Raw genomic sequence first — 17,831 nt, 5'->3', positions numbered from 1 at the left:
CAAAAGGTCACAGAAATAAGATCATACCACTGTGTGATGCCTACACAGATTATGAATGCACAAAGGCTCAGGCAACACATTGAAGTGCAGTGGTCTTGTCAGTAAACCTAAGGATAGATTAAAACTGGGAAAAAGAAGGAAGGAAATTTAACCCTCATCCACTTTTACAGATTATTTAGCCCTTAGCAGCTCTAGAGGTCATCTTGGAAATCAGAAAAATAAATGATCTAAATGAAAGAATACATACCGGCATCTGCCCACCTGCTATGGTTACTGCTTTTAGTTCAGATATACCAGGAAGAGTCTACCAAAACAGACTACCAGTGGGAAGAACAGAACTTGGAATGGAAGACTTATGCTAAATTGAGATGATAACAAAACACCTCAAAAACCAGCAAACCAGAAATATCTTAAGCAAACCAGATTAGTGAAAGTTACAGTGAAGTAAACACTGTAACTTCCCTCCTTTCTGCTGCTGTGCGAGTTGTTCCTGTCCTGAACAGGGAAGGTACCCTGGTCACAGAGAGCCTAGGCACACCTGGGATGCAGGAAAGGAGGTTTCTTGGATAAGAACAAATAGTCTTAGTCTTTGCTCCAAAAGAAGTGAACCAAATATCCACTTGTCCAAAGAAGGACAAATATTCACTTGTAAAAATAAATCCCAAGGAACTTAGATGCAAACTGCAATAAAAAGCTCAAAGGACTGTAAGCTGTCTGAAGAAGGACATTCCAGTGGCAGCAGCAATTATTTCATAGTCTAAAATGATCAACAGGTCTCAGGCTGTCAAAGAAAATTAATTCCTTTGTATTTTTAGAAGCCCACATGGGTACCCTCTGGGAATATGGCTGTCCTGGCAGGAAGCTATAGGCCCAGGTGGCTGGGGCAGATTCAGGATGTTTTTAAAAAGGTAGGAAAAAACAGACTAAGAGAGGCTGCATTTTCCAGGCCCAACAGTGGGAAATATTTAGTTAGGATATTTTTATGCTAGTAGCAGAAGACATCAACACGGAACATTAATATTGGGGTTTTTTTTTGTCCTACTAAATTTTTATGGCATCCAATTGCAGTCTAAAACAGAGAATGGTACAGCTGGACAAACCATGCTTCTAGAAATGCACATGTTTGGAAAACTCGGCCTCCAGAAATCTTTCAAGAACTCTACAAAACCTTATGCTTGTCCCACTGAGAGAACAAAGACTTCCTCTTTCAGCACCTCTCACATGTCTACCACATCTTCCACAGTTTCAGTCCAAAACACCCCTCCCAGAATCACAAACCCCAAAACCAACAACAACTAACACTAAAAAACTCCACAGAACAAGTGATCAGATTGCCTGTGATTTACAGAAACTGTTCCCAGCCTTTCACTGCCCACCTCCCAGACTTCTCTTTTGGAAACCTGTTGTGACAGAAAAAACAAAATAGCTAACTGCTGCAATGATCTGTTTGCCAAATTGAAACTATTCCCTATTCCTGATATAAAATCCTCAAATAAGGCATACAATAATCCCATCTCCAGAGCAAATCCTCATTACCCTAACAGTGAGCTTGTGTTGTGGAAACTGACATGTTTCAGATGATGCTCTAATAAAAGAGCAGGATGTCAAATTTATAATGCAAGCTGATATGTAACTGTAACCAGATGAACAGAACTTTAGTGTAATTTTGTTAATTTTACACAATACATTTTAATCCTCACACTTCAGTGATTATTAAGCCTTACGTCGCATCAGTTTTTTCCAGCTTTAAAAATGTAAAAAGATAAATCTAACACTTTCTTGTCTTCTAAAACACATTCTTCCACATTCCCATTAAATTTCAGTGCCATGTTGACAGCCTTACATTATCATAACTAGTTTTCCTGGATTCAACGTAATATGTTCAAGGAGCATTATTGAAGACAGATTATTTTATTTTCCTAGCTTTCCTCCAATCTCCAGCATTACTTTTAAAATAATGGACCTGACAAGATAGAAAACCTAACATGGGATTTTGAGGGGGAGGAATAGGGTGTTGGGGTTTCTTTTCCCACATCTCTTGAAAGGTGGTAGTTGTCCGAATCAAGTTTATTTTTAGCTTCTCAGCAACAGATAGTCCAATTCCTGTTTCTATCAGTGCTTTAAATGCTTTTGGCTTCTTACTGCAAGGTAATTCCTACATCTTTACTGCCCAGCCACCTTATGCCCTTTGTGGGAGCCTGCTTTCACTCATCTGCAGCACTTGTTCAAAAGCAGCCTGTCCCGATCTGTCAGTGCTCAAGTTCATGTTCAAGGACTTAAAAGAGCACCAAGAAAATTGACACCACTAGCTGAAAGAGTAGAGGGCCAAAGAAAACTCTCAACTTCCAATTCATACAAGACTGATAATTCTAGAATGTTTTCACATGAAAATTAAAATCACAATGTTTCCTTCCAAGGCATGAGATTCTAAAATGGAAGCACACTATTATTTTAAGAATAAATGATTTATACTCCTAAGACACAGTATTGTTGAAAGCCCACCCTTCTGGTAACTGTAATTGTTCCAGAAATGGTCACATTTGATATGATTATAGAAATAGATTATTAAATTCACCACAGAGTAGAAGAAATTTTCCATCTTGTGATAGATTTTGGATTGAATCAGCAGCCGCTCTTACAGTGACTTTCAATTTGGGAAACATCTTTATTTCCAAACCAGATGAAAAAACCACATTTTCAGAAATAAAGCAAGTCAGAAGATAGCAATTACTTTTCAAATATTAAGGAACATACTTTTTCACACAATATACATGGTACAGTTTCATTTTGCTACTTTCAATATTCACAGTAAAACACTTTTTCAAATAATCTAAGTGCACCTTAGAGCCATCAAGTGTCAGTTAATTTTGTTCCACAGAATTATAAGACACGAAAAGCCAGGTAAGTTCTTCTCTCTGTGTTCAGATTTGCCCAAGCACTTCTGCATAGCATGAATGCTGAAAGAGGTTTCTTGGAAAGCTTAAAGCTTCAGCTTTGATAAGTTCCAACTAAGCTCTATATTAAAGAACAAACACAAAACTCCTGGGCTCTACAGCTGCAGGATAAGACACTGATCACCAGGATAGCTTGTGAAGATGCCATAATGCCCTTTAGGTTCAGGATATCTGTATTGTATGTAGGACTTCCCTCTTGAGACAGATTGTCCTGAATGTTTACAGTCACTTAGATTTGTGGAGAAGGAACAGTGAGGAGACCAGTTGGCTTGATCTTGTTGATTCCTCCATCAAGGATGCAGACCCTTGGGTATTTGTTTTTCACTAGATGAGCTGCAAACTAAAACAGATATATCATTAGCCCACTGCATATCATAGTCCTTAAGTGACAATAACTTTCTGTTACATAAGACAAATTAAACAAAAAATATCAGACCCTAGGAAGTTATTTTTTTTCACCAAGAGGTCCAACACAGGAACTCAGACCAGTGTGTTAAAACAGCTGAAAGTTAAAACCTGAAAGTGTCACACTAATAACAATGAACTTTATTTTTCTCTGCTTAGGCAGGTTTTTACCTCATTGTAAAATGACTGTTTAATCTCAAGGCAATCACTGGAGCCTCTCTCAAAGCATGAACTAGCAAATATTCTTCTGTGCATTTATCTAACTCCCAGCTCTTCTACTTGTGTACAAGTATCACAATTGGAGGGTAAACTCATTTGCTTACCTATCAAACTTGTCTAATGTGACTTGATCTCACAGATGTCAGATATGAATTTGGGGTCTACCATCTCTAATCTTCCCTGCTCCCACCAGTCTGCCCACAGGCAAGTTCAACAGTATGAGCAGGTATCCCCCCCACCATGGAAAGCCTCTCTCCTCAAGCAGTTCATGCCATAAACCAAACAGCAATTGCCACTTTCCACAGAGGAACTCTGTGAAATATTATTGCACTGACCAAGGTATTCTGTATGTCAAAATAATTATGAGTAAAAAAAAAAAATCAAAATTATGTTTTGCAATACCAAAATCTAAACAATACTTTGAACTTGCCTTCTATATATGACAACAACACATCAAAAAGCAAGCACCAAAATGGACTAATCAGTAAGAAATGAATAGTTTTACTTAATTTCCAATAGCTGTGAGAAATTGCTCTGCCATCCAAGTCTTTGAGACTGTTTCTTCAAAACTGGTTGTCAAATCAGTACCAGTTGTAAAATCCTTGAGTGCTTCCAATGGGCTATGTAAAACATTTGCAATTTCCTTTTTGACTCTCTAAAATAATTAGTGATGCTATTTGAGAACAAGTGTGATGTCCAGGTTGCTGCCTTTGCACAAACAACTAAATTGCCAATTCAGGAACAGCTGTGGGCACCCCAATCAAACTCAATACGTGGGATTTCTTTTTTCATTTGCTTTCCTCCTAATTACCTATTACAGCATAAAGTGCTGAGGCTGAACTAGATACACTACACAATTACTTGTCAACATTTTGGCTGTTAAATTTATTTCAGGTGGTTGCCTAGAGAAGACTCAAAGTTCAATCATCTCTTCCCCCATCAGTTTGGGTTATTCAGTACAAGAGTCAAAAAATAAAATAAAACAATTCTCACAATCAAGCAATCAAAACAGCTGACATTAAACTTCCACCATATGTGTATGTCAGCTTTCATGAGCAAAGTAAATGCTATGCTTTTGGAAAGGTTCTTGGCTGCACAGGTGGTGTAATATGCACAGAGACATCACTAGGAGAGCCCAAATACCTCTTATTATAATCACAGTCCATAAAGATGCAGTGTGCAGTAGAGACAAAGACAGCACTCAGCTGTGCACACCATGAATTGCAAAAACAGTTCATATCCCCAGTGAAATACTCCTATCAGATATCTCTGCTCCACATGGACACATCTGTCACCTCACAGTGCTCTCCATCTGTGACTAATGGACAGTGCTGTGTCTTAGACAGCAACACTGCTCAGAGCCAGCAGAAATGAAAAATGACAACAAAGCCTTCAGGCTGGCAGGAAGCAGCACGTTATTTCCTGAGTACAGTGTTCATGTGTCAACAGAGATGTTCCACTCTCTGACTACTGATTATTTTAAAATGCTGATAATAAACTGCAAACCCTGCTCCAAGTGTTCTGAATGCCCTAACCCTATTATAACTACCATTCAATGTAATCGTAAAAGAAAATACACAAACAAATTCCTTGTACCTGGGGTTTGAGCATTAAAGCCTGTGTCCCACTGTATTTTAGAACTGCTTTAGTATCCAAGGTATGTCTAAAAATAGATTTTCTTCATAGCATATGACAAGTTTACTTTAAAACTTTATAGTGAGGTATTTGTTGCTTCTTGCAGAGCCTCTGGGAAGCAAGCACTGCAAAATCTGGGGCTGACAGCAATGATGGCAGAAATCACAAGATGATATACCATAAGATGAATTTAAGATGATATAAAATGAGCTTTTTTTTTTTTTTTTTAAGTTGTCACAGAACTATTTGCTGTTATCTGCCTAGTTTCAGTGTGAAATGCTGCAAATACAATTCAAAATATTGCAGCTGAACATCCAGCCAGGGAAAATCCACTGAGCAGGAAATGTGCTACTACCAGTATCTCACTCCTGTGGGAATCAGCTGCGAGTCAGGGACATAGAGGCACACTGACATAAGCTCAGAGCTGCCATCCAATTCCCAGTATCAGCCTCCAAGAGCTTTGCTCATACATCTGCCCAGGCACTGCATAGAAGATGCCAGGTTTAAGTTACATGGCAATAGGACTTGAGCTGATTAAAGACATTCCTAGTTTTCCCTTCTGCCTTCCTTTTCTTTTTTTTATCACTGGAAGTAAAAATAGTAACTTTTGGTAAAGCATAAGACCTAGAAATATTTTCTTATTGGCACAGCAGTCTTCCTTATTAAAGGTTTGACTTTTTATAGTTCTGTTCCTCTGTGCATGTCTGTGCCACCCTCTCCCAGACAGAGGAGCCTGTCTGTTGCAGACAAGAACAGGAACTTGTTCACCATGTGTCTGAAATGTTCCAACAGCACCTGCTACCCTGCCTTGCCAAAATACACTCCATGAAGCCACTATTTTCAAAATACAGGTGAGTGTTATTTCTGGTGTATGCACTGATGGAGGGGCACAAGAGGAAGGACTATTTGAAATAGCTACATAGATTTTCTCCCCAATTTGACCCTCAGTTATGCCAAATATAAGTAGCCTGAATCAAAGAAATAAAGTTTAAAAAAATGTAATGTTTCCTAGAAAGCTGGAAAAAAAAATCAGCAATCCAAAAAGAGCAAAATTTCATGCATTAAAAAAATCCCGATGTTCTTCTGAAGAAATGCCCCAGACTTTCTACAGCAGAAACTGCCATCCTAGAATGCATACAAGGGCTCTATTTCCTTCTTAAATGCAATCAGAAAGTGTAAATTAGAAGTTTACTAACAGGCACCTGAATACGTAATTTGTAGTTTACTAAATAATCAAATTTACAAAGATTCTGTTAAGACTGAAAAATAACATGGTGAAAAGATAAGCCCATGGGCTACATGATCCTTAGCAACCTGTAAATCACCTACATTTTAAAGAAAGATGTATTGAAGCACATAAAGGTAGTGTAGAATTAAATTAAATATATTTCTGTAAAGAAAAATAAATGGTACTTTATTATATGATTAAACTTTCTCAAATTTATCAAATTTTTATGTTGACATAACTTCTGAAATACATCTTTGCCCACACCACCAATGGTTCACACTCCTCTGTAATGCTTCTGCTTTCATTTACACAAGAAGACTAGTTGGGGGAAATGGGAACTGTTCCTATCTGAGGTGATATTATAAAACTTTAAGCTTTTTACTTTCTGCTTCAGGTGGCGTTTCCTCAAAATGAGATTCCCAAGTTCAGTTCCTGTGTTTTCCCTGGTTGCATCTAATGTTTAAAGTGAACTTCCAAATTCTTCTTGCTGCTTTCACAGCAAATATTGCATATGAAAGGATGAATAAGTGAGAAACTTGTTTAATCACTAATATGATGGTTTTGTTGAAGGCTTTGGAAACACAGCTCCTCTATTAACTAATGTATCCATCAATTCCACAGAAAACAACCTTCTTGATGAGTATAACTGAGCCAGAAAGTTGCAATTTGCATTTGAAAGTAGTCAGCTAAAACTCTTCCTGCAGATACAAAAAGCGAGGCTTTCAGAAACAGACAAGATCACAGCAAATTCATACAAAAATTTGGGCAAATATTAAACATTTTACCCTGCCTTGGTAATGCTCTCAATATAAATGGCATAACAGGACTGCTCCTTTAAGCACCATCAAGAACCTTAATGATCTGCACATTGGAGAATTTATCAAAATGTTTCTACTACTCTGTTCCAAGCAGCAAAAGAACAGCTTTCAAGTGCTGCATGTCTCATGCCAGGCACGTCTCCTTTTCAGGCTGTCCACAGCAGAGTGTGAGAACACAAGAGCGGGGGCAGCCCCACTCCCAGCACCCTTTGGGCCAGCCACGAGGGCTGCTATGTACACATTATTCACTTTCCCAGACATTCCTGTGACAGGCTGTAATTAAAGGGCACACTGGGAGGGAAGGAGGAGTAACATACTGCACCAGAATACCAAAAATGATGGCTGTGACAAGTGTTACCATGGTATAACTATTACCAGCATACTCCAAAAGAGTCAGAAGGAAAATAGAAACTGGAGGAGAAATATCAATCAAATTTTGTAGCATTCATTCATTTTCACAAGATTATTTCTAGATTTCACTTGTAAACTCATGCTACACAAACCTCTCATGACTTGCAGTCTATTTTGCTTTGTGATTTCAGTCCAAGAGCTCACCTACACCTCTCTGAAAGCTCAACAGTCAAAGTGATCAGTTTGCAACTTTTTAAACAACATCTCCATATGCCACAACACACATTCAATACACAAGATTATTTTTAGCCAGCTACTTCTTATATTAAAGGGTTCCAAATAAATGAAACAAGACTTGAACACCATGGAAAAGACAGGAATCTAAAACTTTCCACATCCACAAAACAGCGCCTAGTTTTTGGTTGTAGTATTACCATAAACTGAATGGAAATAAAAAATAAACAAACAAACAAACAAACAAAAACCCCCAAAAAACCAAAAACAACACAGAAAGGACAACTTAGTGCAAACACATACTAGGGGGTGAGAGGGGTGGAACATAGGACCAACTGGTCTAACAAGATCAAGGGAAAATTCTCTATATGTAGACCTGGCTAAAAGGGAACACTTTCCATTCCATCAGTACAAAAACACAGCAGTAACTTAAAGCACTTACATACAAAGATTTGAAAACAAGCCTAAACAAACAGGTATTTAATAGCTGGTTTCAGAATAAGTTTTACTGAGAATGAAAGTAAGAGTAAACACAAATTTCTTCAAGTGATAAATTTTAAACACTTGTGTTTTAAATTTTCCACCTAGAAATTATATACATTTAAAAAGCCCAGCTGAAAGTGAGCACTTGAAAATTAAAGTCAGTTGCAGATATTTAGCTGTTGTAACACAGCTAATTTATACTGAGCAAAATAAATGCAGTGCATACATTATGGATAAATGAAACATAAAATGAAAATACAGAAGGAAAACTATCATATTTTTCACTTAACAAAATAAAAAGATGTTAGGGAACATAAATATGTAATTTTGAAAAGAGGCATAACGGCTGGCTTGGATATAAAAAAAACAAGTAAGTCTTTGTGAAAAATTCTACTACCTCCTCCCAGGTCTATGGGTTGCCTTAGATCTTGAAAAATGGTCAAAGAAGTACTTGATAATGAAAAACTTTTCTTTGTGATTTGTAGTACTTTTTCCTAACACTACCCAAACTGCAAGCTTTGTCAAGTTTCTACGCAAACCCTCCTGCAGCAGTCAGTCAGTGAGTCCATCCTTTTTGAAGGCTGGTTCAGATACAATTTAGAGAAATGCAAAACAACATTGATCCAGGCAAGCAGCATGGATATTCTATTTGCCAAATTCACCAGCACCATTCTGGATGGTATATCCTTACAGGACCTTATAGGTCCTGAACCTATAACAAATATTTATAGTTCCTTAGCATCTCTATTTCAGTTATCACCATTTTAGATTCTCTGAACTGGAATACCAGGAAACACAGAACTCTGTCTCAGAGCTGAGACACAGCTCCAGAAAGTGAAAATTCTATGTCATAAGGATACAAACTAATCCATGCAAGCTCCATCAAGGACAAGAGGACTCTTTCAGAGGTGCAGTCCACAAGGACTATAACCACTGCCAAGACAGATGTCTGGAGAAATCCTGGGGCCTGACAGCACCATTCCAAGATTCAGGTTCACCATTCTCCCACCTTTCCTGTCCTCAAGAGATTTCCCAGGTGACTGAAAAGACCTGACATCCTGCTTGCCAGCATCTCTTGACATTTTCATAGGTAAAGCCAATCAACTCCATGATTCCAGAGGCATCCAAACCTCTGCATATTAAGGAACACAGACAGGCCAAACAACTCCTACATCAAATAACAACTAAAATTTCCAGTGGCTGCTACCATTGGTCTCAGTAAAAAATGAAAAAAGAGAATCTATTCTGGAGTTCTAGAATTAGCCTGTTTTCCTTGGCACTTACTTCAGAGAAAAAGGAACACAAATTCTGCCCCTAAGATCTTGCATTTTCTTCCTTCCTCTTTCATACCTGGCTGTGGCAGTGAGAGATTTAGATCCTCACTGCTGTACCTGAGGCTCACTGACCAAAACCAGGGGCAGAGTGACAACAGCACACCACAGCTCCTGGCTGGCAGCCCAAGTATCTCTCAGGCTGTGTGGAGAGCATGTACTGGCAACAGCAGCAGGGCTGCTCTCTCTCCATGAAGGAAAGCATGCATACATTACTTGCTACAATAATAAAAAGGGCTAAATTTACAGAATAAAATAATGAAGACTTTACCATGTATTGGGGAGAGTTACAACCAGAAGGATTGTTGCTGATTAACTGTTTTAAACTTTTCAAAATACAAGCTTAATCTCTTTAAAGGCAACAAGGAGGCTCTGATGATTCCAGTAGGCTCTGAGTCTGGATGCAGAGGGAGAATAGGGCCTTAACAAAACAAACATGAAAGAGCCATTCTGGGAATCGTAAGGGGCCCCTCCATCCCTTCAAAGATAAGAGTTTTCATTACAATTGTTCAGTCACTTTTCTGCAGAAACTATTTACAGGGAAACAGAGCCTAAAAGATGTACAGTGGAAACATCTCCAGAAGTTTATGGCCTCATTTCTGTTTACTTGCACTCCAGAGATTTTATTAGGCCCTTCCAAATAAATGTATTTGTCTTTAGAAGCACCTGTCCTTTAGTATTCTATGCAATACCTAATCTTCAGATGACCTTATCAAGCTTCATAGGTATCCATTTGTGGTTTTAAGACAAGTTTAAACTGAAGAAATCATGCAAGGACTTGTTTCTCTGGCAAGGGCTTTTAAAAAGGCCTGGGGAAGATGACAATAAGATCACACAAATTCAGTAGTAACCAGAAACTTTAACCTATGTGCCTCAGTCTTCATATAAGAAGAAATGCATTTTTGACAGTGTGCTGGGAGAGAGGAAATGCTATATGCTATTTCCATATAGAAAAAAAAAAAAATTCCAAGCTAAGAATATGTTATACAAAAAGAACTTTCAATTTGACTCCCTTCCTCTTGCCTTCAAAAGGGTCAGAAGGATCTCATGGAAAATCAGAACTTTTTGTCTTTGTTTTGGAAATAATGAATGTATTTTATCTATTAGCAATTGCAATGCAGTAAGAATGACGACTTTGCTTCAGTAACTTACAGAAGTTGTCTAGACCATACATTTATAGCAGCATAACTTATCTAGACAAAAATTAATAGATGTAACAATCAGAATTTACAATTTAGAATTTTCCAGCTATAAAGATGGATTTTTTAAGCTTTGACTTACAGCTTATCTGTCTTCTTCCAAGAAGAACATAAATAAGTTGGTAATTATTAGACAGATTAAAGCATCTTGTATATTTTATTCTGTTAAGCATTTAGCTGACAATAAAGCACATAAATTAAACCACTGAGGGAAACACATTTATTAAACAACCATGTGACAGAGGTAGAAGTATGCCACTGTCAAAATTAAATTGCTAGAGAATGATTTAGTGTCAGGTAAGGTATTTCTCCTGTTCTAAATTCAGTCAACATTGCAGTACTACAGACAGAAGTTTGAAATGGAAATAGATAATGGTTTAGCACCTCAAAGCCGACTGAAGGAGAGAAGATGAAGCAATGTCAACCTTCCCTAAAAAGACCCAAAATAATCCCTGTTCTACATATGCATAACTATAATCCACCTTTTCACTTGCTGTATGTCTGACTTCCAAAGTGACAAAAATCAGGAGACATATTATTTGTCCTAGACCAAAGAAGAAGCTACTATTGAACACTTATTGCCCATTTAACTATTATATTTCCAACTGTAATGATTCTTTGTCCATAATGGAATTTACAAGGTGCTTATCTGTCTACGGAGGTGGGAAACGGCATTCAACTCACTTAGGAGGTGCTGCCATTTAACATATCCAAAACTTAAACATCAAAATAGAATCTGATTGATGAACTCCAAAATTATGCCCTTTATGTGGAGGTTTCCTGCTGTTTTCAGAGACAAACAAATAACTGCTCTGTTAACAAGTGCTCAGAAAAACCTAGAAGAAAGGCTGGCACCGAGTGAGAAGCAGCTGAGAGGAAGGAATATTCTCCAGAGAAGTGTGAGACAAACAGCACCACACAATGCCTCTTTTTCAATATCTTCATGCTGCTAATGGTGCATTCAGTAAGCCTCTTGCACATCAGCTACTATATTAATTTAATTTTTAGTGTTAGTAGCATCAATGGCTAGTGGCATCATGCAGGATTACCCTGTTTTAATTCTGTACTAAGGAAGTGTTCAACTAGAACCAGAGCTGTCAGATCCAGAGGCACCATGAGACACTGCTGGCTTCCTTATCCTCTTGCTGGAACAGTGCTGTGGTGAAGCTTTCAGTTTTCCCTCTTACATCTCACATTCTATTCAGAATATAATAATTCTAGACAGCATTTTCTTTCCAATTTAAATTTTTTATCACCTGGCATCAAATCAAATGTAAAATATAGAAACAAAGTGCAAAAAGACTTTTTCTACAGGTCTGTATAGTATACTTCACTTTGCTTCTTAAATTATTTTTAAGTGATGCCAAGTAGGTTGTTCATACGAAGCACAATTGGAAGATTCAATCTTCTAATTACAAACAGCCACATAAACAATTAAGTGTTTTTTCCACATTCACCCCTCCTCTCAGTCCTAGATAAATTTAAACTAAACATAGCAATCTCCAAATTTTTAGTGTAGTAAGTATCAGTGAATACTTCTGAAAAATTCTCCCTTATAGCAGAGGATACAATTTTTGGCTCATCTTATTTAATCTGGAAATATATATCTCTGTTTAGAAAACATACATTTAAAGTTGAGCATCTTATAACATGGACAAAAATTGGTTTTGTTTCTGTGTATTCATTTCTAAATTTTTTCCTCTGACTGGATTACCTAGTAAAATTTAAAAGGTAATAACTATTGCTCTTGTCAAGCCTTGAGCTACATAGCTTGGGTGTGACAGACAGTTCTTATGCAGCTGTGCAGAGTAAAACTAAAACTGGCCTTAGAAAATTATCCGCAAAAGAAAAGGTTTTATCTACACAGCCAAATCGAGGCTGGTGTTACATGTACTTTAAGGGTCTGATGGAGGTGGTGAGTTCCAACCAGTATTTAGGCCTTAGTATTGAATTAATTTGTGGTCAAACTGGTCAATCCAATATTTTGTTACTATTTAAAGCTCAAAACTCTTTTGTTAGGAATTCAAGAACCCTAAAAGCAAATCAAGAGGCAAAGCAGCATTTCTTTTCTATATTGACAATTCTGGGTCAACATTATCTTGGCTGCAGAAAATCTGGGTTTAGAGGGTAAGACAGTGCCTCCCACGAGACTGAAGTACTTACACTAATCACACTGCAAGATTTCTTTAGCTGCACAGCAAAGGGAACATTTCATGTTCTTTTCAAAAATTTCGAAACATTAAAAAAGATGAACTTACCTGGATTCACACACAAAGCTACATACTAATTACTGAAACTGTGTGAAAGATGGTTTACAGTCTCTTTCATGCCATCTCTGTTACTATTTAAGAAACCTGATATATATCACAAGTTAATTGTACAAATGATGAAATGCAGGTTAATCTACTCACAATTCCCTACAGGTATTAAATTAACATCATGTGTTGGGTTGATGCTTCTGGTGTTCCTGACATGAAGACCTTTTAATGATTCACAGTCCTCCTTGTCATATCAGGGCTACAGTTCATGTCCTTTGTGTAAACAGGCTTAAGAAATGGGTGAAATAAAGGTAAACCATAATTAAGAGTGTGTCTGAAAAAAAAAAAAAGGATAACTTTCCTTCACATGAGAAAGTTATGCACTTTCAGTTGTTACTCTGGCAGTTCTCAACACCATCAAATATTTTCTTATAGAAAGGAATAGGTAAGTTTGAATATTCTTCCTGTCTAGCTAAATGCACTGACAATAAAATATATAATACAAAAGTTACCAGTAAGGATCATTCTCTTCACGAGCACAACTGCAGGAACAAGTGATTCTAAAAAAATGGGCAATACATTGTTTCTTACTAGTAGGAATATGAATTATATCTTATTTCCTTTGCACTTCATAATGTATCTGTCCCATTCCAACTCACCTTATGTGCCCTTCCTAACTCCACAAAAAGTAAATGCAAGCCAATTTTGAAAGCTCTTACTGATGCACAATAGAAGTGATGATGCCCCTTCTCCAGCATGACAGCAATAAAGATTTTAAAGCTGAAGAGGATAATGTTAAGCAATTTCATTTCAAACCATCGTCCTTTGCAGATGTGGACCACTTGAAAGGCAATGTCTTTGTCTAGAAGCAGAAATGAGCAACAACAAAAACACCACTCCAAATCCTATCATTATACACAAAAGTCTAAACCTAAATTTTCCAGACTCTGGCATTTATTTTACTACTTCCATATGCATGCTATTGATGTATCTCTAAGGATAAAAACATACATTACATCAATATACTTACAGCAGCTGTGTTCTTCACTGCATTTCCTACAATCACCACAACTCTTCCTTTAAAGCTCTGCAGTGTGGCAGTTGCTGGGCACTGGATGAGATCCCCTTCTGCAGTAAATGCTGATGCAAAAGGGACATTGATGCTGCCAGAAATGTGGCCACGGTTAAAGCTTAGGAGGATCAGTTAAGGAGGTCTGAAAGGCAGAGAAACCTGTGGAACATGAATAGCTGTAGGATGAACCTGCTCTTCATCCTGGCTGCCATGATACAACACCATTGGTGTTTTGTGATACAGTATTTTGACAAACCTCATTTACTATTTACACATATGGAGAAAAACCTTCCAACATGACATGTGAAAGCAAGCACAGAATGAAGAGCTGTTTGGATCAAAAAAGGACACAGCACAGCACTACAGAAAATGATCTGCTAAATTAAATACTTCATACTAAAGAGACAATATCCCCAGTACTCCTAATTTTGTGGCTTTCACTTCAGCTCTAGTCTGCTAAGAGGAGCCAAACACCAATAAGCAGATGGAGCACCTCTTCTAGAGGCATTTTGTGCTAAAAAAATGAAGTACTTAAAATGAGAACAAAAACTAAACAGGGGTTATCAGGAATATCCCCAAACATCCTGTCAACACCCACAAGTCCTCTACTATTTTGATCCAAATTGAAATTCTAATGTATGTGACCTCAGATTCCCAGACAATGAGCACAATGTGTATTATCTGCAGTCCCACTAAAAGCAAGTGTGTAATGGATATTGAAAAGCAAACAACTCTGAGACACCATAGTTAGCTGTCCTTCAGTTCCAGAGGGTTATCATTCAATGAGATTTTATAAACATTGAATGTGAAGGTCTCTTAAATAAAAATTAAGTTGGACTATTACTACCTAGCTTTTTGTTAATTGGAAAATGAACTATGGCCTTGACAAAACTCTGAATTACTTTCATAGCCTGTACACACATGCCTGGAACATTCCCTTTCCCCAGCTATAAGCAAAAACAGCTTTGAAGAGATGGGAATCAGCAAAGTTCTGCAAAAATACACACAATGTCAAATATTGAGATTAGTCACTCTATTACTGTACTTGCAGAAAGCTAGTTAAATTTATAATTAAATCCCAAAATTCTAGTAAATAAAGGAGCTGCTTTAAATAGGAGTAAGATTTAACTGACTTAGAGTAATACTAGCATTTGTTTCTCATTATTTATGTAACAGTTTCAGTTTTATGATCATCATTGTTATAGTGTGGGAAAATCATGGCTATATAAAAAACATTTGAAAGAACAAAAGATGATCATGCACCATTCATTAATATTGTCAGTTTATTTCTATTTTGAATGGGAAAATTATATCCCTCCTTCCTTCCTCTGTGCCAATCCCATTTATAACCACATAACTCTCACTGCTATTGATCAGGTTCTGAAATTATCATCATTTACACAGAAAACAACTTCAGATAAATTTAGTTACTTCAACCACTGAGTACAGGTAGAGAAATATGACCTAGTCTTTAAAAAAAGTTCTAATTGCTAAGACAATTAACAAAAAGGCCAGGATTTTGTGCTATGGACTGAGAGACCATAAATATGCAGCTATAACTTTCAAAATGGGAATGGAAAGCTGCCAATATATCTGCTAATATGCTTAATGAAATAAGCCTTAGAAGAACTGCTGGCCAACTGAAACAGTGCTGGTAGGTCTTGGCCTTGCAAGATGAGATTCATTACAAAACAATCCCTCAGCTTTCATGTGGGTCATATTATGAAATATGAAGCATGTTTGATACTTGTTGGAAGTCCTCTCATGCTTTTCTAAAAGCATTAAGAAAACAAAGAGAAAGCAAAGTTTAGCGTGACAGACATAAATGGTGAAAAAGACTAAAACTAAAATATACAAAACTATCATATTTTTGAAACACCTCACAGTGGTCTGTTACATTTTAAAACACACACCACAGAAAGATACAGTCTGATCCTATCTTAGTTTGTTGAAACTTTGTGACAAACACAAAGCCTGTTTCCTTATTGCAAGAATGAACAGGACACTGAATGCAGTATTCTTATGGTTTCCCATTTATATTCAAAACTGCTGAAAATTTGATAATTTTCTACATACCAGACATTTTCTTCTGCAACTTATATACTAACCAGTACACTCAAGGGCAATTTTACTGCCTACCAGGCTGCCTTTTTAGTGGCACTTCCTACTTGTTAATACCAGATGGGTGTTAGGATATCAGTCCTAATATTATGTAACAGGCAGCGCATTTTAGTCTACTATAAACTGCAAAATACCTAAACATCTTTAAGAAGGACTACTCCTTCCAAAATGCAAGCAATCCCTGTCCTGCAACTACACTATTTCAGGAAAAAACCAAACCCAAAGAATTTTAAAAAATAGTCCTTATGCAAAGAACAGTATAATTGTACAAATAACTTGGAAAGGAACACATGTGTAAGGTGTAGATAGGGTAGTGACCCTGGTAAAAACATAGCTCCAAAACAACTTTAAGTCTTTCCTGATTATCAGCTACTAGAGGACTTAGGTTAGGATGGCTACATGGTTGCATTACCTGACACAGCTAGAAGGCACTCAACAGGAACCAATTTGCCACTGAGGGACTGGCAAAGCACATCATCTGTCAACTTTTCTCTATCTACCCTCCATTTAATTGGAAAGCCTTACACCTTTCCAAAATATTGGTCATGTTATATGGGGAAGGTCTGCTGACAACACCTGTTATAAAGAAAAACGTAATATTAAAGCACTTGTGCTATTGGTACAAAGTGATTTCACTAAGCCTACAACTTACAATTGGAAGGGAAAAATTTGTCCTCTGCCCTGCAAACCAGACCTTTCCAGGCTGGAACCCCCAGACTTCAGCACTCCAACTCCAGCTCTACCAGATCCCTCTCTCCATTATGCTCCATTCTAACACAGCAGCCTGCAGACAGTGAGGAAGCAATTGGCACAGGCAGGATTCAGCAAGGCCAGCACTCAGACCTGAAGGATACTCTTCGCTGTTTCGGATGTCCACCACCAGCAGCTTTGGCTTGCTCGGCTTTGTTTTCTTTACAGGTGTTTTGGAATGGCTAGGTCCTGTCAACTCACACAAGTCTATCAGATCTTCTGCTGAAATTCGTGGGGACACTTCTGCCTTCAGGTCATCCAACTTAATGGAGTCCCTAGACTTCGAAAGAAAAAAAACCCCTAAAATTAGAGATGAAAGAATTATAGATATGGGTTTTTTTTAAAACTTATACTTATTTGACAAACTTCAAGTGTAACAACCCAGTTAGATGGAAACACATATTTTTCTTTTAACTCTGAACTAGAGTTTAACTATCCATAAAGAAAAGCTCCAGAGCAGTGCCAAATGCCTGACTACTATGGCTGTATCTTCTGATAGAAGTTGTTAAAATAAATAATTGTTTGACAATCTGTGCAAAAGATTTCAGTTTGTGATTTGTTAATGAATTATTCACTGTGGCTGACGAGCTCACAATATCCACAGAACATTTCTTACCATTAGAAATTAAGTAAAGTGGCTAGAAAACACTCTCTGAGAAGAGAAACTGAAAGGTCTCATGACTGGAGCAGAAAAGCAGCTTGCCACAGAAACTGCAGGGGTATCTCTGAAAGATACAGAGCTACCTAAATAGCAGTTATTACCCCAGCCCAAA

The 17,831-nt window shown here is 37.4% G+C and overlaps 1 protein-coding gene across 3 annotated transcripts in view; it reads right to left on the bottom strand.

Moving 5' to 3' along the window:
• Positions 1 to 2,645: 2,645 nt before the first annotated feature.
• TBCK (TBC1 domain containing kinase) overlaps positions 2,646 to 17,831 on the bottom strand; it is an 87,246-nt gene continuing 72,060 nt past the window's right edge. For all 3 annotated transcript variants that reach the window (XM_021525507.3, XM_021525509.3, XM_077782955.1), the window contains 3 exons: positions 17,163 to 17,338; positions 14,146 to 14,305; positions 2,646 to 3,294 (listed from right to left, as the gene is read on the bottom strand). In XM_021525507.3, the coding sequence (XP_021381182.1) occupies positions 3,184 to 3,294; positions 14,146 to 14,305; positions 17,163 to 17,338 (447 nt within the window). In that variant the 3' untranslated portion in view covers positions 2,646 to 3,183. The remainder of the gene's footprint in view (positions 3,295 to 14,145; positions 14,306 to 17,162; positions 17,339 to 17,831) is intronic.

This window comes from Lonchura striata, chromosome 4 (assembly GCF_046129695.1).
Source record: "Lonchura striata isolate bLonStr1 chromosome 4, bLonStr1.mat, whole genome shotgun sequence".
Classification (NCBI taxonomy): Eukaryota; Metazoa; Chordata; class Aves; order Passeriformes; family Estrildidae; genus Lonchura; species Lonchura striata.
Note: the sequence above shows the minus strand (reverse complement) of the source record. Positions and strands in the feature narration are given on the sequence as shown.